Genomic DNA, 21068 nt, shown 5'->3' with positions numbered 1-21068 from the left:
GAGATCCCAGGTGACGCCTGGGCTGGGCCGCGTCTCGGGGCAGGCGGGACGATGGCAGCGGCAGCCGGGCGGCTCCTGGCGGCTACCGTGGTTCGCTCGGGGCGTGCGGGCTGGAGCGGGCCGGGCCGGGCCCCGGCCCCGGCCGTGCCGCTGGTGCCCTCCCGGGGCGCCACCGTAACCCGCAGCGGCGCCATTTTGCCCAAGCCGGTTAAGGTGAGTGAGGGGCGAGCGGGCGGAGGCGACAGCAACGGGCGGCAGCGGTGGCCAATCGGTGCGGGCGCAGCTGCTGTGGGTGGGACCGTGGAAGTGAGTGACAGTGCCTGGGACCAATGAGCGGGGGACTGCGGGCGGGGATGTGGAAGCACTCGGCAGCGGGAGGGAGACGGGAGCGGCCCCCGAGCGTGCGGGGCTCGCCGGGCCCGTGTCCCCCACGTCCCCCCGAGCCAGGCAGCGCTGCGACGCACGGGGGACATCAATACCCGCCTACGCGCCGCCCTTTGTCACCGGCGACCGCCCCCCCTCCCTAAGCCACGGGTGTTCCCTGCCCGCCCCGGGCTGCCCGCTCGCTGGTGCGGGAGTGTTTGTAACGCTATAATTAATGCGATCATAAAGCGCGGTGCTTGGCACTGCGGGGACGGAAATCGTTCTGCGGGCCGCTCCCCGGGCCCTCCGGGTGCCTGGGGAGCCGGGAGTGCGCCGGTTCAGCCACAATGCGAGTTGCTTGGATGTAAAGATCCACTTTTTACAATCGACTCCTTACAGACGCCCTTCGGCCTCCTCAGAGTGTTCAGCGTCGTGATCCCTTTCCTGTATGTTGGCACTCAGATCAGTAAGAACTTTGCAGCCTTACTTGAAGAACATGATATCTTTGTCCCAGAGGATGACGATGACGATGATTAAAGGGTATGTCATTAACTACACCAGCAATCTAATTTGTGCTTCCCGTTTGGCTTGGGGCAGGGAGGAGAATCTCAGACAAGGAAATACAGCCAGCAACAGCTTAAAAGATACACTTGCAGTTAAACACATGGACACGGATATGCCTTTGGCTATGAAATTTTTTGTTTTGTACCAGAGTAGGCCAGACTGGTATCTGTGCAATCTCCATGCCAGGCATTTCTTAGAGACTGAAAAAAGTGATGGTGTTTTAGATCTTGCCAGCTGAATCAGAAATAAAATGTAGTCAGTGAGGTATCTGTACTGCAGACAACAGAGAGACTTCAGTGTTCCTACATTACACACCCAAAGAAGGACAGCAGAGCTGCTGAGTCTGAAGCACACCTGCTATGAGGAGTGGCTGAGGGAGCTGGGGCTGTTTAGCCTGGTGAAAAGAAGGCTCAGGGGAGAGCTTATCACTCTCTACAACTACCTGAAAGGAGGCTGCAGCCAGGTAGGGTTCAGTCTCTTTTCCCAAATAACAAGCAACAGGACAAGAGGAAATAGCCTCAGGTTTTGCTAGGGGATGTTTAGATTAGATATTAGGAAACATTTCTTCAGGGAAAGGGTTGTCCAGCATTGGAGCAGGCTGCCCAGGGAAGTAAGTGGTGGAGTCACATGCCCTGGAGGTATTTAGAGAAGGTGTAGATGAGGCATTTAAGGACATAGTTTAGCAGTGGACTTGGCAGTACTGGGTTAGCAACTGGGACTCAATGAACTTGAAGGTCTTTTCCAACCTAAAAGATTCCATTATTTTGTTTTACTTGTTTACCTGTTTAAAAGTCTTCTCCTAACACAGAGAATGACTCTTTTAAAACAGAATCATGTACTGTCTGAAATTCTGATATAGGTGAACAATTTAAGAGCATTCCAGAACCCATCAGAACAAACTGTCTGCTGGGTGTTACAACACTGGAGTAGTTGGACCATTCAGACGTATTGCAGAAAGGAAGAATGGAAATAATTCACCTTTATCTGCACTGTGCTACACTTTCTACCATTTTCCATTATTCTGTTTAGCTTGCTCTTGTGTAAAGATTTGAGTTTGGGTGTATTTGATTCTTTATAGAACAAAGAAACTGTTTTAAGAGAAGTTGTAAATCATGTAGATTTATAGTCAGTTTGGTGGATGTATTCCAGTTGATAAAGGGGCTTTCCAGCATGCACTGTGCAGCTAAAAGCTAAGACTTAAAAGATTGCAAAGACTGCACTAGCCTGTTGTTAATTCCCTTTATGTAAACCCCATCTTGTGTAGTTTTGGGAGGAGGATGCAGACTGCAGCTCAGTAGTGTATCTTTAACACCTTGTTTTTCTATTTGCAGCACTGGAACAGAAGAACAGAAAGTAGAAAGCCATTGACAAAACAATGGTTCCAACATCTGTCACCTGTGTTTTGCCCTTCCAAAAGGGGACAGGGGGCTTTGTATCCCCTTTTGCCAGTGAGTGTCCTGCACATCTCTGTATGCTGGAAATCTGTAATCAGGGTTGAAGGAAGTACTTGATAGGCCCTGCATCCTTGCACACACATGCTCACCTCATCAGAGACTGCTTGGGATGCCTTTAATTAGCAACATGGGAAACACTTTAAATTAAAGACCCAGAGATTGACATGTGCAACTTTGGTCCTGTGTTTTTATACATTATTTGCCTATGTCCTAGCACTTCTGTCTTAACCTTTCTATCTCTGGATGTGTGTTCCAGTAGGGAGGCTCTCTTCATGCTTATTTTCTCTTTTGAGGCCTTTCAGTAACTCAGTACTGATCTACAGGACATGTGGAATCCTAGGGGAAGCAGCAGCCCCACAACACAGCCCTGTTAAAGAATGGAGTGCACATTGACAATGGCACTGTTCCACAACCTAGCAGCTGTATCTGATGGGGACTGTATCATGAACTTCACCTCACTGAAGATGAAAGATGTATTATCATCACAGAGTTAAAACTCTTGAGTGGCTTTGGTAAAAGGTTGAGTTCACAAGTTGCAAATGAACTTGTTCATGTGTTTTATAGCATTTAATCTCTTAACACTGGCTCCAGGTATCTAATATTTCCTAGGTAGTTTAGTACTTCCTTCTGAAAGAGCCCTAAGGTATTTGTTTTCTTCACTGTATGAGCTTCAACTCCTCTTTTCATAAAAGTGTTTGCTATTGCACTTAAATCCTTGCATCATAGACTTAAAAGGTCTTCTTTGCTGTTATGGCATAGGAAGAGTATCTTTAGTCACGGCAGACCAGCTGTTCTCTCAAAATGAAACCTTGAGAGGTTGGTCAATTTATTTTTCTTAAGCCAGCATTGCCCCAGTGTCTCATGGTTTCTGGTGACTAGATCTGGCCTCTTGATTGCCCACTTCTTCCTTCCTTGTTGGTGTTGCTGTTGAATTGGGAGCAGTGTATAGTTCCAACACCACATTTGTTCCCTTATTCTTTGGCACAGCTTCTAATGTTTGCTCAATTACTCTCCAGCATGGCTACTAGACAAAAGGGAGCCTGTAATCTGAGTAACCCAAGAGCTGCAGCTAAAGGCAGCTGTCAGGTTCTTGAGTCACTTGGTATCTGAGTTGCCCCCTCCTTGCCCAATGCCACCTGAGAAGCAGTTGTTCCAGTTTATCTGCTCTTGGGAGCCAAATATGTACCTACTTCTGTTTTACACGCTGCCAAAATCCTTTTCACTGCTTTGTCCCTCCTGGGCCCCTCCTGACTTCGTCAACCCTCTTCTTAAAAACATGCCAAACCTGGAGCCCCAAGGTAGCTCTGTACACATCCCTGAGGAGTGCTGTGTTACAGTCCTCATGGGGAAGAAAGCCCCAGGACTTACAGGATAAAAAGATGTTTATTTAGGCTGGAAAAAAGAATTTTGAGTGTACTACAAACATCCAGTGCTGGGCACATCTGGAAGAGCACCCAGTTACTTGCTGAAAACCTGTTCTCTGCTGAGAGAATAAATTCTCCTTATCCCTCTCAAAAGGGAACTAGTAATTCCTGATTCAGTGGATGAGGTGATGGCAGGACACCTTCTCCTGCTAGGCTTCAGAAGCTCTTACAGAGCCTTCCTATTCTAGAAAACAGTAAAAATCCCCTTTTTCCAGGAAATTTCATTTTACAGCAGAGAAATGGACTCTGCTGATGTTTTATTGCACAAGGATTTATTTGCCTACCATTAGGATATTTTCTCTGTGAGAAATGAAGGAGACTAATGTCCAATAAAAAACACAAGGTCAACAAAGTCATAGGATGAAATTCCAAGACACCGCATAAATACACATATACCTCAAGCACAAGAACATTTCTGCCCTTTTCCTCACAGAGCTAACATCTACAGATGGGGCTGCAGGCTAAGCACAAAGACCAGCTGCCAGGCTGTGTTGTGGTTATTCAGCAGACAACCCAGGGCAAGTGATGGGATAAATGCCATCCACTGAAAATACACACTGACAAAACTAGGAAATGACAGCTCTTCAAACAGATCATAACGGCTTGCACATGCTCTGGATTCGCCTAGTCATTAGGCTCTTAAGATGCTAGAGAATCTTGTATAGAACTTTATTTGTAATATAGGGCAGGAAGACACAGAGTCAGTTCCTCAGGGATTGTGGCCCGCATAGAATTTGGACAGAAAGTCTTTAGGTTGCGGGGTTTCCGTCTCGTGGAAGTACCGCATGACATGAGTCCTCTGCTTCCAGACATGAATGGTTTCTTGAAGCTCCATTTTTCCCTGCACACACACAAAAGAATTTTAGACTAGTTGGCAGTTAGAGCCCAAGTCTAACCACGCAGTACTGTGAAAGTTATTTGAGTGAACTTAAAAACACCTACACAAATAATAGCTGCATCAACAGTTCTGTACCCCTACAGCCTGCGTGCATCACCTGCACTGTGACACAAATATATTGTTCCTGCCTTGGTACTTCCATGGATTTCTCTGCAGCACAGCTTCCCAGCCCTGTGAAAGAGGCAAGAGACTCTGTCTCCTTCTTAAAACCTGCTTTGTTTCTTTCCTGACCCGCACCTCCCATAAAATTCTACACAACATTCCTAACTTTCGAGCGCCTCTACTGAATTTGGGTGAACAGTAACACTTCAGCTGTAAAATTAACTGCTGCCAAGTGCTTTGCACCAGTACCACTGCCACTGAGACATGCAAATTCTTCACAATTTCATTGTTTTGTACTCGTTTTATAGGATGGTAGCACAGAGCAAAATGAGACTGCCTAGAATTGCCACCTAGCATACTATCTAAGATTTTGTTTCCAGATTTTTTCATCTGTAAAGTCAGAGTAATTGTCTTGAAATGCAAGAAACAAAACAGGTGAGTTTTGTTGGCATGGCAGTCATTGTTTGGAAGCTTTCTAATGCATTAGAACTGCAGAGGTGTTTCTGTTGCTCAGACACATTTTCAAGCCTGAGGTGCTGACTATTGCTTTGAAGCAGACAGGTCTCTCAGGCCTGTAACACCATCAGATGTGTTACAGAGCCGGAGTGTTCTGCCACCCAAAACCAGCTTCCCACCAAGTACTGACACTGTAATATGTTTCAGAATCAGCGAAAAAAACTATTTTCCGATCCAATGAAGGACTGTAGAGGGAAGAAAGTTCATTTTTAATAGTAAACTAGTGAGCAGCACCTATTTTCCCTTTGTTGTTAAAAAAAGGGCGAGCAAGCAAGCAAGCAACAAAAAAAAGGAACAAACTTAGTGTTTTAATTGTCGCATTGCTTGACATACACTTGCTGAATTCTAAAGCCACCCAATCCCTTATCAACAGGTTTGCTGACATAGATATTACCAATCCAAGTGCAAGAGACAACCACTCCATAGACAGGCTGGTACAAACTTGTTCCTCTCCTCCATCACACTCACCACCATCAGCCACGTTCTCTGCAGCTTCAACAAATCAGAAGTAACTGTGTGTACCTTAATAACCAGCATGTCTATCACGCGTGGATCCGTAACGTGGGCGTTCTTCATGAACATCTCCCGCACCTTGTTCCGCCCCTGTTTCACCGTGATGTCCAGCTGGTACAGGTGCACTAAGAGAAACACAACACCTACTGCGGTCATCCACGTCGTTCTGCACTTGTTCCACCAGCAACGCGCAACTCAACCCTAAAATCGCTACACTGTCACTCGTCCGGCTGCACCAATGTCACTAAGGCCGTTCCGACCTTGAGCCCGCGCGGCAGGCCCCGTGTCCCTCACCCACCCGTATTGGGCACCTCGCGGTACCAGGCCCGGTACAGCTCCCTGACGCGCCGCTTCGCCTCGCCCAGATCCCGGCTGAAGATCGGCTTCACGGCGGCCGACACCACTCCCTTGCCAGCCACCGCCATCTTGATGCCGCTGCCACCTTCCCCGCCGCCCGCGGGAATGCACAGGGCAGGGCAACTGCTCCTATTGGCCAGCTGAGCTGTCACTCCAGCCTTTCGGGCTGGCCGCCTCCTATTCGATTGGTCGGAAGAAACGCCAATCACCCAATCACCGTGCAAGGGACTGAGCAGCTGCTGGCTGGGGCCACACCGGGCCCCGCCTCCTGAGGCCGTGGGTCTGCCCCGCCCCTCAGAGCCCGCTCCTCCCTCAGGGCAGGGCTGGGGCTGTGACTTGGAGCGAGCCATTTGTTCCCTTTGCCCTGGAGCGCCGCCATCGGCTGCTGTTCGGTCGGTCAGGCAAGTGGACTTTCTCTCAGTCACTCTTGCGTGCTGGAAAAGACACTCCCTACTTTAGCTATACCCACGTTTTATCCAAATAAGCGAGTGCCGGGACCTCTCCAAAGTTAAGTTTCCTTTAAACACATTGGGGTATGTGCTGGCCCCTATAAATCCGAACACATGCACTTCGGTGTCACTGAACAGACCAGAAAAGTAACACTGAAATGATCTTGAAAGGCGCAGGTGCTGGGTGTGAGGAGAGAAATCTCAGGTGAGTATCTGAGGCAGGAGCACAGCAGGACTGAGACAACCACAAAGAGGAGGGGCGAGAAAGGAGATTTCACATCACTTTTATTCTTTCAAGTTATTTTGTTGATGAAAAACATAAACGTGCAAATGTGCAGTTCCTGCTGAAGTTCAAATCTTAATTTTGTTAGTAAGTATATGCACAATTCCATAACTTTCATAGCTTCCAAAATTACTATTACACAAAATTACTACTGCACACGTGCACTCGATTTCAGATTTATTTATGTTTTTTTTAGTGGCGGTTATAAGTAGGAGCTCCTTTGTGCTACTGTCTCTTTAGACATGGTAAGTGGGCTACTCCTAATTTAAACATCAACATATCTTTATATCTTGCAAACAATTTGTCAGGGATATTGCAAGAAGAAAGAGAGAGGCAGCTCTGAAATCTATGGCCATACAGTTTCAAACAGTGTTAACTCCATCCCCAGGTGAGTTCCAAACCTGCCCAAGAGCTTTTGTATTTTTGGCATTTATGTAATGCCAAAAATAAAAGAAAAATAATTGAAAGAGATAATAAATCTAAACACCGGGATTTCTCTTTAAATGTATTTATCAAAATTTCTGTATTTCACAAATGACCTTCTTCTGTGGCTAAAACACCATCTGGATTATTTATGTACTCCTTGGTATTTACTCCTACTGGAGACATAGTGTGACATAAGGGCTGTCAGGATTAAAACTTACTTTCTTTGAGGCTAGAAATGAAGACAGTGCAGTATTTGTTCAACACACAGAAGTGTGTAATAAACAGGAAGGAATGAAGGGGACATGAATATCCTGGATGGTAAGATTTTCCAGAAGCACTACGCTGAAACTACATTGTAATGTCACCTTGTTGTTGAAGCTGAAGCTCTCTTGTCTGATTCAAGAAGCACAACTAGAATTAAGCTCAACAAGATACTGGCCTAGATCCTTACTTTACACAGCTGTGGCCTTCTGCACAGACTTGAGATTGAGCATGGCATGATCCTGCCTAGATCTGCAATGTTCCTGACAGAGTTTGGGCGGTGGTGGTCTGTCAGTGGAAGGGGAGTGGTGTGCACCTATCTTGGGAGAGCTCGCAGCAGGTATGGGTGTGGAGAGTTGGTGAGTGCAAAGTGACCGTCCTCCCGTGGCCTGGACTGGTCCTCAGGGAGCACAAAAGTGAATTTCTGCAGGAGAGTGGTAAAGAAGAGAAAGAGCTCCATCCTGGCCAGCTGTTCTCCCGGGCAGGCACGGCGACCTGCAAGAAAGGGAAGAGGAAATGTGTCAGAGAGGGCAATAATCGATGCTGGAATTGCCGCGGGGGGAGCCAGTCACCCTCCAGCTGTGCTTCTGACCTGCAGCTGGATCCTCCCCTCAGATTTACCTGCTGAGAAGGGCAGGAAGGCCTCTGGTTTCACAAAGTGCCCCTTTGCATCCAGGAAGTGTTCGGGGTAAAACTCGTTTGGTTTCTCCCAGACTGTCTCATCCTTCAGCACCGAAGACAAGTTGGTGATGATTGTGGTCCCCTGCACTCCCCCACAAGAGGAAACAACTTAAGTGAGAACTGCAGCATTATCTTGGCACAACAGAACAGTGTTGGTTCCTCTTTAGTCCCTGAATGCCAACTAAAAGCACCCTTTTCCACTTCTGCATCTTATTTGAAGCAGAGGTAAAGCAGGGCCCATTTCCAATGGCATTTTGTGCCTGCCCTACACTCTGAAGCACCCGAACTTTTGCAATTTGTAGCCTTACAGAGGCTGTAGCGTGCAAATGCCAATTTCACAGTTACACAGTGGAAACAGCCTCTGCTTCTCAGATCCTCCTGGACTTGTTTTATAGCTGCAGAGAAAAAGCTGACTGACAGACTTCAAAGCCCAACTTTTGCAGGGACCAGGGAAAATCACAAAGCTTTCCTGTTTCACATGTCAAAGTTCTAAATCAGAGGAGATACCACACGGCTACAAAAAATTACAAAACTATCTCAGGCTTAAATTCTGCCACTGCTGCCAGGGCAGCTGCTTGTCACAGTGAAACTGGTCTGAATGCCAATGGCAACTGAGTAGCTTCAGAGATTAGATTTCACTACTAGCATCTCAGGAAAGCCAGTAAGCTGGTGTTCAGTGCCTCCAGAGAGTCTGTTAGGCTGCTTCTGACAGGCAGTGAATATCACGGCTCATTGAGAGGAAAGGAAACCTTTGCGCTGAGCTGCCGCTGCAGTTGTGTTCCCATACAAGAATTGTGAGCCTAGAACACAGATGTGACCATCTGCCTGAATTTAGCATTTCAAAGTGTCCCATTTTAGTGCTCAACAGTGACTGTAATTGAGGCTGGAAGTGCAATACTGCAGGGTTGGATGGGATCATCCCCACCTCATGCCTGGCAGTTGCAAAAGGAGAGGTTGCTGTGTTGCTTATGTGGTCACGGTCACCTTGGGAATAAAGAAGCCTTGCAACTCGGTGTCCCGGTACGTCATGTGAGGTAACCCAACAGGAACAATATCCCCACAGCGTTGCACTTCATGGATCACAGCATTAGTGTAAGGCATGCTTGCTTGGTCCATCATGCTGGGGGGTCTCTCTCTGCCAATCACTCTATCAATCTCTGCCTGGACCTTACCTGAAAGCAGAAGAGATAAAGAATTAGAGGACTCTTAGAGGACCAGAGGCAGCTGGTACAAGCTGAAGGAAGACTGGCTGCATGAGATTGTAAGCACTGTGTGAGAACAGGACAAGCAGTTAGAGACAGGAAGGCATTTTTCAGTTGATCGGTGGCTATGTATAACTGTTCTTTGCTCATAGCACCCTTATCAAGGCCTTGCCACTTGATATGCTACCTTACCCCTCCTCTATGCAGCTTGAAGGGTAGCTGGCCGAGTGGCATTAGAGAATTTAAACCAATCAGCATCTATTCCAAATATTGGAAGAGCCTACACTGACCACAGCCAGTCCCCAGGTGAAGCCCTCACAATGAAGGCAAGAGCGAACTTGCCCTTCAAACTCCAGTCTTTTTATCGTGGCTACCCCCTGCCAGAACAGCTGTTTGGGAAGTGTTTCTCCTCTGTTTCTGCTAGACCAACAATCATCAAAGCAGTTCCTCATTGTGTAATCCTTGTGAAAAAATGAGTCTTGAAGGGAAGAGGCTACATTTCCGTAGGTAAGTTTCTGACTTACTCTGTATTTCTGGGTGGAGCAGCATGTACAGCAATGCCCACCGGAGAGTGGTGGAGGTGGTCTCAGAACCAGCTGTAAACAAATCTTGGACAACCAGACGAAGGTTGTTATGGTGGAAACCATTCTCTTCAGCTGCCTTACCCTGTGGAGAGCAAAAAAGTGGGTGATTGGAGCTGCGGTATTTGTTGGGGAAGAAGATCACTGTCCAGAGAAGTGCTGAGAAGCACTGGATCCATTTTTTAGGATGCATTCCTGCTTTTTATTGGAAGAGTAGAGCACAGCACAAGCAACAGTCTGAGCATGAGTGATGTACTTTGTAACTCTGTTCCCTCCTGTATTTGAAGGTCCTCAACCACCTCCAGTATACTCAGAGAAGAATGCTACTCCTGCCTTCAGGACAGAAGTAAACACCTTGTGCCTTCAGCTCAAACATCCAGCAGGCCCTTGCCACTCACTGTAACATCTTCCCCCAGAGGAGCACAGTTATTCAGGTTTGATCAGATGATAAAAGCCACAGAGTAGAGAGGAGGCTGCATTGATGTGGCAAATGCAAAATTAGCATTTTTTTCAGGGGGTTATCTCTAGCTATGCATTACAGATTCTCACTGCTCCTGCCCTGGTGTTTTCTTACTATTGAAAAATAAAAGATCAGGGCTATCAGGTTAAAGGATTATTGCTTCCTACTAAATCTGCAACACCACTTCTAGCAAAACTGGTCTCTCATCCAAATGCTAATTGAGCTCAAATTTGTTAGCATATGAGATATGACAAGCTCTCTGCATGAGTTCATCTGCTTGTCTTTTCTAATCCTCTGTATACTTCCCTTTCCTAGGGACTAGCTTCTGTTAAGTTATTCTGTATATTTAGATGCTGTTGTAATATGGATAGCAATTAATAATGCATTTAAGACTCAACTGTTATTCCAATAAATGATCTCAGACAAGGGAGTTTGGGATGGACTTGACCCAAGTTAACTCAGGAGAGGGATTTATCAGACTGGCTATCAGGTGATGTTAGTGAACAGAAGAGGGATGTGACAAGAGACAGCACCCACCCCCAGGCTGTACTGCTCAGTGCAGAGTAACGTGGGTCACGTTGCTCTGCCCATGGGCTGGAGGTGCCCGACCCCCACAGCATGGCAGGGTTTGTAACGCAGAGCAGCAGTGCAGTCTGAGGATTTGGATGGGGGAAGTGATTTGCAAGCAGAATTTGGTAATATTGATCATCTGGCATTTGAAATGTAGTGAATCCATGTGCAGGAACACATGGCAGATGGACAGGCTGACCCAAATATCTTTGATTTTATACTGACTTTGTGCCTGACTGAATTCAAAGAAAGACTCCTTTTAATTTCAGTGAAGTTCAGAATTTAGGCCTTCCTCTGAGATCTAGCAAATGAGTTCTTAGCAAGCAATTCAAAAATATATATATCCCAAAGAAGACACTGGTTTCAAATCATATCTTGGTTTAAAGGCAGGCTGCGGATGGGGCAATGACTCCAAAAAGTCAATCCGTTGCTCCAGTTTTTGACTGATCTGGAGGCATCAGTCATTGAGGCACCGACATTACACAGAATCGTGCATGCTGACTTGTTCCCTGGTGCAAACTTAGGACATTTAGCGAATTCTCAATTATTGCCTTTTAGAAGCCTTCATATTTCTGTAGGCTGGAAAGAAGGAAGTTCCTAGATTCTGAAGGAAGTGTGAAGGCAGAAAATGCAAACAAGAGCATCAACAGATAACATGGTGTCCTAAGACAATAAAAGAGGTTCCGGCATGAAGAATACCTTTCTTCTCAAGATAGAGCATGGAATGAAAAAGTAGGAAATTAGTTGGTAAGAGGTTTTGTGCAGCTCTAGGAAGAAAGTCAGCTTCACAAGCTTGAACTGGCAAAGAAACTACTCCTGATCCTGGAGGGTCTGCTAGTATCAGCCTACCTTCTCCATTTCCTTTAAAAATACATCCGTGATATCTCGGGTGTAAGCAGGGTCCCAGGTCTTCACATGTTTATCTATGGCCACATCTATGAAGTCCATTAACTCCCTTTGTGCTCGAAAAAGCTTCTGTGCCACTCCAGGGACCCGCACCAAAATGGGCACCACGTTAAGAAGCTGGGGTGTGAGAACCAAAGAGGGGACAAAGAAAGAGAGAGGAGATATTACATGATGCAAAAAAAGAAAAATGAGGAAAACTAAATTCTCTCAAGTAATAGAGGGCAGCTTCTTACAGCTTGTGGCTTACCTGAGGCAGGAATCCAGTTTCCTGATCCAAGGAGTTTTGAAATAACTGTGACAGCTTCTTGAATGTCTCATCACCATAGTCAAAACGGTCTCCAAAGACAATGTTGCAGATCATGTTGCAGACAGCATTATTTAAGAGAACGTGTATATCAAAAGATTTACCTGAAAATGGAAATGGAGACCAAGCCATGAAGCTCAGCAACACCAAACTGCTGGACCTCATGTGTCAGCAGTGAGAATACACAAATGCCACCTTGATGACGCCAGGAGAAAAAGCCCCCAGACCACTCATAGCATCACACTAGGAAGTGAAATAATCTCGTTCTTACTAATATTTAGTTGCTCTATCTTTAAAGAAGAAAATTCCCAAGAAAAACTGAGCTGTTGGGGCTGTTCTGTGACTTGACAGGTAACACTTTGTTCTGTGTCTGGATGACAGGCTGTGAACTGTCAGCTGCACTTTTATTGCATGTGATAATATCAGTATGTTCCACTAAACTTTATCAAGTTAGAGTTACTGAGCTCTGGGAATAGCTGTGTTTTACCTCCCTATTTCTAATTTCCTATTTGTTTACTGTTTCAAATGGATTAGTGTTACAGTAGCCCCGCTGTGCAAAGCAGAAGAGGCTCCAAGGAGGGCACATAGACTAGGAACGCTGCATTTGCAGGGGAAGAGAGCCCTGCATGCAAACAGGAGTGGCTGTAGCATTACTTCTCTCTGCATCACTGTATGGCCTTTTTCTGTGATTTCCCCATCCTTGTGGATGTCACAAACCTTCTTCAGACTCGATTTCAGAACAAAGAAATCCAGCTTCCTCTACCACTCGCTCCTCCAGGGATTTCTTTCCCATGCCAAAGTTCCTCAGTGTAGAGAGTGAGAATCTCCTTAGCTCCTTCCAGACGTGTCCATATCTTGCTACAACAATCCCTGGAATTGTGGATGAGCAAGAAATGTCAGATATGTGGCTTGTACATCAAGTGAATGGTGCTAGAGAACAGCAGTTGTGAGTCTGGAGGTACAGGTCTGTATGGACAGATGAAACAGTCTGACCTTGTGCAGCTTGTTCAGACAGCAATTCAGAAAGGGATCACTGCACCTTCTAAAGCTTGTGCATGGCTGGGCAAAGATGTAGGGGGATTCAAAGGGAGCAACAAGGGCTGCTAAGGATAAAGGAATCACCTCTCCAAAACATTCAGCATTGTTCCCATAGCTTGTGTGAAGTGTGTTGCAGCTTGTGCCACCACACAGGAGCTGAGGATGTGATGTGGGCAGGATGCAGCAAAATACTCTGTCTTGAATTAAAGTTATCATATTTTTTGCAACTTACATGTACCATTTTCCATAAGCATTTTGTCTTACATAAGCACCATAAGTACTAATTTGTGGCTGTTGGGAGCTGGCAGAAAGGTTGTACCATTTATAGTGTCCTTACACAGGTGAAGAAGTGTGTGATTGCTGGAGCTGTACTACAGCCATGAAGGGGAGCCCCCATTTAATCAAATCCAAGTTTAGCACCACCAAAGGGTGCCAGACATGCAAGGAGGTTGACCAGGGGGCCACACCAAGGTGCACTGCACTGAGAAAATCTTGCCTCTACCCAATCCTTCTCTTGCTAGTGCCATCAAGGAATGTCCATTGTCATGGGACTTGCCTTCACAATTCTTTCCGTAGCCCATGTGTTCGTATATTGGAAAGTATGGCCGGTCAGCAAAGTCCTCTGATTTGTGGACCAGGGCTTCCTTCACTGTTTTATACCCATTCAGCACTACCACGTTGGTCCAGCAGTTCTGGAGACTGAAGATGTTTCCAAACTTCTTCTGAAGCTGCCAAGATAAAAAAGCATGTTCCTGAAAATGAACTGAGTGTAAAGTCAGAAATATGAGCATATCCTTACTGAGCGCATTTACTACTGAGTGAACTTTGAGGTACTTTTATTCAGAGATATTCAGCGGATCTTTGACCTTGAACTTTGCAATGTAACAGCTCCAAACAGTGCCAAGCAGCAGCTGTAGCAGGATCAATGCCCTGTAAGTGGAAAAATTTAGAATACACCTGTCCTGGCTAATGGTTCTATTTATTTTGATCTGAAAGACGAAGTAAGTTCTGAGTTAGTCTACTTTTGCTGAAGGGAATATTGATAATAAAGTGATATGTAATTTCCATTTAAAGATGTGTTTGTACCTAAAGATCTACTCAGAGCCAGGTTTCCAGAAACATGGCTGGGAAAGGCAATTCCACACTGGAGTTCCAGGTCAACTTTCTCCCTAAGAGGAGTGTACACATCTAGTATGACTGGTAACTGGAACCCTACATCTGCTGTGATCTGTGAGCCTCATAAAGCTGAATCAGGATGGCTGCACAGGTAATCCTGTCAGCCATACACTCTCCATGGGAGCTGGCCATGGAGCAAAGGCTTCTCCAGGCAGACAAGCCCTTTAATGGGACACAGACTTGTGGGCAGGCAGGTCAAAGCTCCCTTGCTAGTCAGGAACACTGAGCAAAGCTCAGAAGCACATTGTTTAAAGACAGTGCAAGAGTAGCAATACCCCGCAGTTTTCTTCTACTTTTTTTTCCTGTCTTTTTTTCCTTGTTTAAAAGCTAAGATTCTTGATTTCTTCACTGTAGCATTGAAAGGAATTGACGTACTTAATACTGTATTTGCAGTAGGGTTGAAAAGGGGATTAGCACTTCACTGGCACTAGAAATACATCATTAAAAATGATTACTGGTCAAGACTGTGGTTAGTATGATCTGACGTGATATGATTTGAAAATGGGAAGCTTTTGAACTACATACAAATGCTAAATTTAGTTTCTCCACTTTGCAGGTTTTGGACAGGCAGCTGAACAGTGCTGTCCTGGAAAAGAGGCCTTTAGAGTTTGCAAGCTGAAGCACAAAACACCCATGGTTTATCTGCTGCGGGCTGTGAAGGCCCTGCTTTCCCTTTGAGAAAAGGTAAGCCCTGACTTTAAATAGGGACCTACTGAGATTCTGGGCATTGCTGCAGGGGCAAATCCCACAAGCTGGTCTCTTTAACTGAAACTGTCACATGCCTGCAGGCATGCTTCAGTAACTCTCAGGGAAGCCTGCCATTCCTGCAGCCACATTCCCAGCCCACAGATATTTGTTTGTCTTCCCTTCTTTGCACAACTCCCTGCTCCTTTGCCTCCAGGCCTGCCCACAGGTCAGGCTGGCAGCCAGCTGTACAACAGCCCCTGTCACTAGGTGCACAGTATATCCAGCCATCTTTACCATCCAGTGTGCATACTTTTACATTCCTTTACCTTTTTTTGCTAGTTAGTCTTAAAGCTCTGTCTAGCAATTTCAGGGGAAAGGAAAATTCGTGTTCTCCATGTTATGTACCTGTAGCTGATGCCAGGGTGTGACCCAGCCCTCCTGGGCCCATGGTGGATTGTATGTGGAGTGTTTTGCTCAGGGGCTGCCACTCACCTGGCCAAAGGAGTGGTGGGGGTTGTGGAAGTCCACGGAGAACATGGTCCCGATGAATGGCAGCGAGGCAGGGCCCGGCGGGTAACGGCTCCACTTCTTTCTGCGCTTCATGAAGTCAAGCAGTAAAGTAAACACTGTAAGAAAGACTCCCAGTATAGAGATATTGCTCCAGATGGATGACAGCTGGGACCCCAGCCACAGGAGCAATGCCATTTTGTAGCCTGTCTACTCCTTGTTTTTCCTCTTTTGACCCAAGACTGTTGCTGCCTCCTTTTGCCTTTTCTCTTCTCCTCTCTCACGTTCTTGCCCTTACAGCTGCTCCTTTCTCCTTGCTTCCTCCTCTTCCTCACACTGCCTTTTTCTGCTGCTCCTCTCTCCCTGCACTTGCTGGCCTTTGACTGTGAAACTTGGCTCTACCTCCAAGCTCCTCCTCTGCTTGGCTCAGCCTTAGGGGAGTGGTGATGAGGGACATCCCTCCTCCTCTTCCTCTTCCTCCGAAGCCGAAGCCCAGAGGTCTCCATTCCTGCTGAACGTGGCAGCTGGTGCTAGCAATGCCCTCAGTGGGGGGGCTGGCTGAGCCCTTGGCTCTTCTCTCAGACTGCAACCAGTCTTGCTGCTGCCATGTGGCGTTAGTCTCTGCTCCTCCCTCACTCGCTGGCGTCAGCACTCGTGTCTCGCCTTCCCATCCGGCACAGCAGCGCACACCCTCATCTTAGCCGCTTGCTACTGCAGTACCAGCTTTGTGTGCCTCAACTAAAAGAATGTATGACCTCACAATCATAACAACAACTCTTCTAGCTCCTATGTAAGTTAAGTGCCTTAAGATCAGTTCTTCTAGAAGATAGATCAGGTTATCAGACAGCTCACTTATTTCCTCTTTTCCTTATCATCATACTCACTTTATTAGTCTTTTCAGTCCCATGTTTCTAGGATTAAAAATTTTTATCAAACTCCAAGTGTCAGTCAGCACAATGAGCTCAGCTTCTGTAGACCACAGCTCAGCTTCAAGAAGTCACATGTATTACAAGGTGCCTCCAATGTCCAGCCTTTGGGGCAGTAGTAATGCCAACACACATTATGGAGTCAGTCAAAGTATTTCCTAAAGTGTGCATCCCTAAATTTCCAAAGTATTTCCTGTGTGCTCCTGGCATCCCTGCCATTGGAGATCAATAAGCCTTGCTCTTAGGACAGTCAGCTCTAGATAAAAAGAAGCAGTAAACCCATCACAGCTTGATCTGTGATCTCAGTGTGATCAGAGGAAAGCCTCCTAGTGGAACAGTTGCTGCAGCAGTGATGGAGAGCTTGGGCTGCAGGGCAATGCACCTGCAAATCCCGTGCAGGCAGCGCTGGTGTGCAGCCAGGGCCTCCAATGCCCTTTCCCCTGCCAGGGGAGGCACCTCCATGCTCATTGTCTGTGTGCTGACCTTACCTTGCTGGAGTCTCCACAGCAGAATCCTGTTTTGAAAGCATCATGACTCAGGGTGCAGGGTTGGTCTCAAGTAGTTTGAAACAAACATGTAGAATGGGGAACAACTGGGGGGAACACCAGCTCCCACACAACTCAGAACTGTGATTTCTTCTGAATTACAGAGACATGCCAGGGTAGATCACACACCTGGAGAGCTGCCCCAATGGGCACAGTGTCTTCAGGAAGGACAGGCTGGAAACAGTGCGGAGTGGTTGTGTGCTGTGCAGAGGAGCGCCCAGAACTTGGCCATGGGAGAGGTGATGCGCCATCCGAGTGCTGTGGGCAAGGAGAAGTGGCAAAGCACTGTGGGCGGTGATGGACCAGGCACTCACTACAGACTTCTTGGGAAAGGAGAGAAAGTCAATAGAGCCATCCCACACAATCACAGGCCTTAGGGCTAACTCACAGTGTGCTTTAACTGAAGGGCTGCATGGTCAGGCACAGTCTGGATGGTTTCTTGAGTGTGCTCAAGACAGCTTCATGGCACAGCTGATTGAAAAGACAACAGGAGGAGATGCTGTGCTGGGTTTGTTGTTCACAACATAGGAAGAATTGGTTCAGGATATGATGGTCAATGATGAATTTTGCCTGCAGCAACCACGAAACTGTGAAATACTAAATCCTGCAAGAAATCAGCAGTGCAAACAGCGTTACTGCCCTTACCGGCAGGAGAACAGGTTTCATTTCATCCAGGGATCTCCCTGACAGAATCCCAAAGGGAACTGCCCTGCAGAGTGAAGGGGCCCAGGAGAGCTAGTTGTTCTTTGAGGGCAGCCTCCTCAAAGCATGAGATCAGTATGTCTCATTTATTTCCTGGACACTGCAAAGCCTTTAACACCATTTTCTACAGTACCAGGGTAGCTGATAAAGTGGGTGGATGATTGTTCAGATGGTGAGGCTGAAAGAAGTGGGATCAACAGTACAGAGTCCAGCTGGTGGATGATCACCAGTGACGTCCCTTAGGTGTTTATACTGGGGCTGACAAACTTAAGGTTATTAAGTTATTATGGGTGATGGGACAGAGAGCACTCTTGGCAAGTCTGGCCTGGGAGAGCTGCCAGAGCTGAACTCTGTTTGCAGTGTAGCCTGGGAGTTGTTGGCTTTTGAGTACCCTCCACATTTCAAACAGTTCTAGTGTGAGGTCTCAGGAGACAGAGCTGCAGCAGTTCCCTACTCAGTGAGCTGGCTTGAGCAGGAGATGGCTGAATGGGAAAAGGTGATCAAGGGCTTCCTCCCACATTGATTTTCATGATACATGCACTCAGATGACAGAGGAAAAATGGGAAATGTGGCCCCAGGAATGTCAGTGGACATTTCCTCATCACCCCACCAGTAAAAGGATGTTACCTTGCCTGTTTCACTTTAGTTTGAGCCTGACCTTTATGAACTTCAGCAGAAAAATCTTCACCTAGGTCCTTTCAGTTTTACTTACCCTGGCTAGAGCCAAAGAGCCAAAGGCTGTTGGATGCCCATCATTCACCTGTGGGCTCTAACAAGGATGGTTGATCAGAATTGAGGAAGTGGATTTAATTCTTATGAACATCACCCTTCTGATGGAAGGCCATCAGAATAGGAACTCTCCAGCTACTCTGCTTCCTGTGGCTCAGCCTTGACATAAAGTGACAAAGCTGTAACCTGAGAATGCATGAGCTTAAGGAAAAGACCCTTACACTGACACTGACTTCCCAATTGACATCTTTCCAAAAGGTCACTTGGAAAATGATCCTTTCCTGCAAACTTGACAGCTCCTCCATTTTTGGCTAGTAGCATGGATGGCCAAGCCTGCAAAGGAGTGGAACAAGTGCTATAGCTTCATCATTGCAAAAGAACAGTTTTCAAAGCCAGCAAAGAAACAATAGACAACAAATCTCTTTCTGACACAGAGAAAGAAAAAAGGGTGAGTATTTTTCTGAAAAATGGAAGATGCTGATTTGCATTTCTTTTCAATAAAGTAATATTTTGAGCAATTTTCAAATCAGAGAAAAAACCCTCCAAATACATACATATTAATTTTAGCTAACTGCTGCCCCGCTGTGCTGGCTGCATATCTTTGACTGAGCACAGTTTAGAATTTAGAGATGAGCTAAGTGGAATTACAGAAGTTGCATGCAGACATTACCATTCTTTGAGTGAAGGCACTGAAATACAAACAAAAAGGCAACTTTAAGAGAAAATTTATTAATCTTGCAAAACAAAGCATCCAGAACCAATATTATGCAGGAGTTGCCATTTAACAAAAAAAAAAATTTAGGCAACTTTAGTTGAGCCTTTTTGTCCATATTGTCCATAAGATCATATTTAATTATAATTACATGCTATATTTCCTTTTGAAGGACCCTCCCTGTATTCAGTGCACAGAGTAGATGATGATCACTTACTAACCTGGTTTTAATTACAGCTTTTGTCTTCCAAGTCTACTTTCCACCTACTGTTCACACCCTGCCTGTAAAGGTGGTTTAGATGGGCTTTTCCACAGTGATCATCAGTGCCTGTGTGGGTGAGGAGCAGGAGGTCATTTGTCCCCAAAGCATCTCTCAGAGATGCCACCAATGGAGGCAAATGACCTTCTAAGGCTTGGAACTGAGTGTAAAAGTCTAGAAGGTTCCACACACAGCTGTCCACGGCACATGGCCAGCTCCCAGCTGAGGCTGCAAGCAGCTTCTGCAGATCTTCCTGCAGGATCACAGCTTTGGCGCTCTGGACGTGGAGGTCAAAGCTCAGTGCCTGGTTATGAAACCCCTGTTTCAGTAATTACCCAGCACCACATACTTCTCTCTCCACAAGGGTGGGGTGAAACCCTTCCAATGGCCAAAGAGATGCTCCTTCTTCCCTCCTTCCCTCTTTGCTTCAAGTCTGGAGCCAACCAGGAAGCACTGGTCACATAGCATGAATATTTCCATGAGCTTTCAGAAATTTTTTGTCCAAATCCCATCAGGCTGACTGCTTTCCCCTTCACACCTCAGATGTGGATGGACACAAACCCCAGCAATTTTTCCTTCTGGAGAAGCAAAGCCTCTTGCAACAACATTGGTTAGTTTGAAGCCTGCTGCTCTCATTCCCTGGCTATGCATCTCCCAGGCTACAGCAGAGCTGGGGCTGGTGAAGATCCCAGAAACCTCTCCTCTTTGGTGGCCTCTTCTAAGGCAAAAACCCCATGGCCTCCAACCTAGTTCCAGACTTTTTTTTAACCTTCCCCCACCTCCTTTTTTCAGCACACAATGTCTCTTTTGCCAGTTATGCCTTCACTCAGCCGGCTTCCCCCTGACCATTTTGGTGCTGGAATGGGCAAGGGGTGCAGGGCAGAGATCAGCTTCACACTTGTCATCTGCCCTTAGCAGCCCTGGCAGCCAGCTATAACCAGCACCTGCTCCACTCAGACATCTCGGGGGAGTTTTAGATGAAGAACTGAGAGCTCTATCAGGTGCACACAAACTGGGTTTTCAAGTGCTTGTAGCGGAGCCAAGTTTGAGCACAGTCTTACAGAGCTGCTGCAATGTGTCTTCCTAACAGAAAGCTGCCTCCTGCCAAATTTTGCCTGTAATGCTTCAAAGCATTCAACTGAGACAGGAAAATAGCACCAGAAATTTTTCTAATGGGTTAGGAGAAGGTCAGATAAACAATGGATTTCTAAGAAAGATGTCAGCTGTTAGAAAGGCATGAACAAACTTTTGGCTGAATGTTCCCAAACAAATTTAGCCTGAAGCACAACCCCAACTCTGGAAATTTTAATCTCAGCTGGTTCATTGTGACTTTCTTGGCCTTCAGATGGGGATTTTAAACATTAGAAGTACTTCTACAGCCTTAAGATGGACTGTGCTAACAGCTTGTTCATAATAAAGCAGTCAGCAGAACTGAAATAGCCAAGACTTTCATAGTTACTGTTACTATGACTT

At 46.3% G+C, this 21068-nt stretch overlaps 3 protein-coding genes across 3 annotated transcripts; 1 reads left to right on the top strand and 2 right to left on the bottom strand.

Moving 5' to 3' along the window:
- Positions 1–18: 18 nt before the first annotated feature.
- Positions 19–2553, top strand: SMDT1 (single-pass membrane protein with aspartate rich tail 1). The gene is made up of 3 exons (XM_036401225.2): positions 19–213; positions 763–903; positions 2259–2553. The coding sequence occupies exons 1-2, from the start codon at positions 52–54 to the stop codon at positions 898–900; spliced, it is 300 nt and encodes a 99-aa protein (XP_036257118.1). The 5' UTR covers positions 19–51; the 3' UTR covers positions 901–903; positions 2259–2553.
- A 1502-nt stretch (positions 2554–4055) lies between these two features.
- Positions 4056–6304, bottom strand: NDUFA6 (NADH:ubiquinone oxidoreductase subunit A6). The gene is made up of 3 exons (XM_036401224.2): positions 6133–6304; positions 5844–5959; positions 4056–4646 (listed from the first exon to the last, which is right to left on the bottom strand). Exons 1-3 carry the CDS (start codon positions 6257–6259, stop codon positions 4515–4517), a joined length of 375 nt encoding a protein of 124 aa, XP_036257117.1. The 5' UTR covers positions 6260–6304; the 3' UTR covers positions 4056–4514.
- A 604-nt stretch (positions 6305–6908) lies between these two features.
- Positions 6909–16091, bottom strand: LOC118698351 (cytochrome P450 2D17). The gene is made up of 9 exons (XM_036401573.2): positions 15708–16091; positions 13909–14080; positions 13032–13184; positions 12258–12418; positions 11954–12127; positions 10018–10159; positions 9276–9463; positions 8232–8373; positions 6909–8105 (listed from the first exon to the last, which is right to left on the bottom strand). Exons 1-9 carry the CDS (start codon positions 15918–15920, stop codon positions 7927–7929), a joined length of 1524 nt encoding a protein of 507 aa, XP_036257466.1. The 5' UTR covers positions 15921–16091; the 3' UTR covers positions 6909–7926.
- Positions 16092–21068: the final 4977 nt, after the last annotated feature.

The sequence above is a fragment of the Molothrus ater genome, chromosome 5 (genome assembly GCF_012460135.2).
Source record: "Molothrus ater isolate BHLD 08-10-18 breed brown headed cowbird chromosome 5, BPBGC_Mater_1.1, whole genome shotgun sequence".
NCBI lineage: Eukaryota > Metazoa > Chordata > Aves > Passeriformes > Icteridae > Molothrus > Molothrus ater.
This window is presented reverse-complemented; position numbering and strand designations above follow the sequence as displayed.

What these genes read in the sequence shown, in the direction of transcription:
- SMDT1 (XM_036401225.2), top strand. Translation starts at nt 52, where the DNA reads ATGGCAGCGGCAGCCGGGCGGCTCCTGGCGGCTACCGTGGTTCGCTCG. An exon ending in TTTTGCCCAAGCCGGTTAAG is followed by an intron (nt 214 to 762) that starts GTGAGTGAGGGG and finishes GACTCCTTACAG; the next exon opens with ACGCCCTTCGGCCTCCTCAG.
- LOC118698351 (XM_036401573.2), bottom strand. Translation starts at nt 15,920, where the DNA reads ATGGCATTGCTCCTGTGGCTGGGGTCCCAGCTGTCATCCATCTGGAGC. An exon ending in TGAAATCGAGTCTGAAGAAG is followed by an intron (nt 12,419 to 13,031) that starts GTTTGTGACATC and finishes TTCCATTTTCAG; the next exon opens with GTAAATCTTTTGATATACAC. An exon ending in TTTTAAAGGAAATGGAGAAG is followed by an intron (nt 10,160 to 11,953) that starts GTAGGCTGATAC and finishes TGCTCTCCACAG; the next exon opens with GGTAAGGCAGCTGAAGAGAA.
- NDUFA6 (XM_036401224.2), bottom strand. Translation starts at nt 6,259, where the DNA reads ATGGCGGTGGCTGGCAAGGGAGTGGTGTCGGCCGCCGTGAAGCCGATC. An exon ending in CCGCGAGGTGCCCAATACGG is followed by an intron (nt 5,960 to 6,132) that starts GTGGGTGAGGGA and finishes TGTTTCTCTTAG; the next exon opens with TGCACCTGTACCAGCTGGAC. An exon ending in TAGACATGCTGGTTATTAAG is followed by an intron (nt 4,647 to 5,843) that starts GTACACACAGTT and finishes GTGTGTGTGCAG; the next exon opens with GGAAAAATGGAGCTTCAAGA.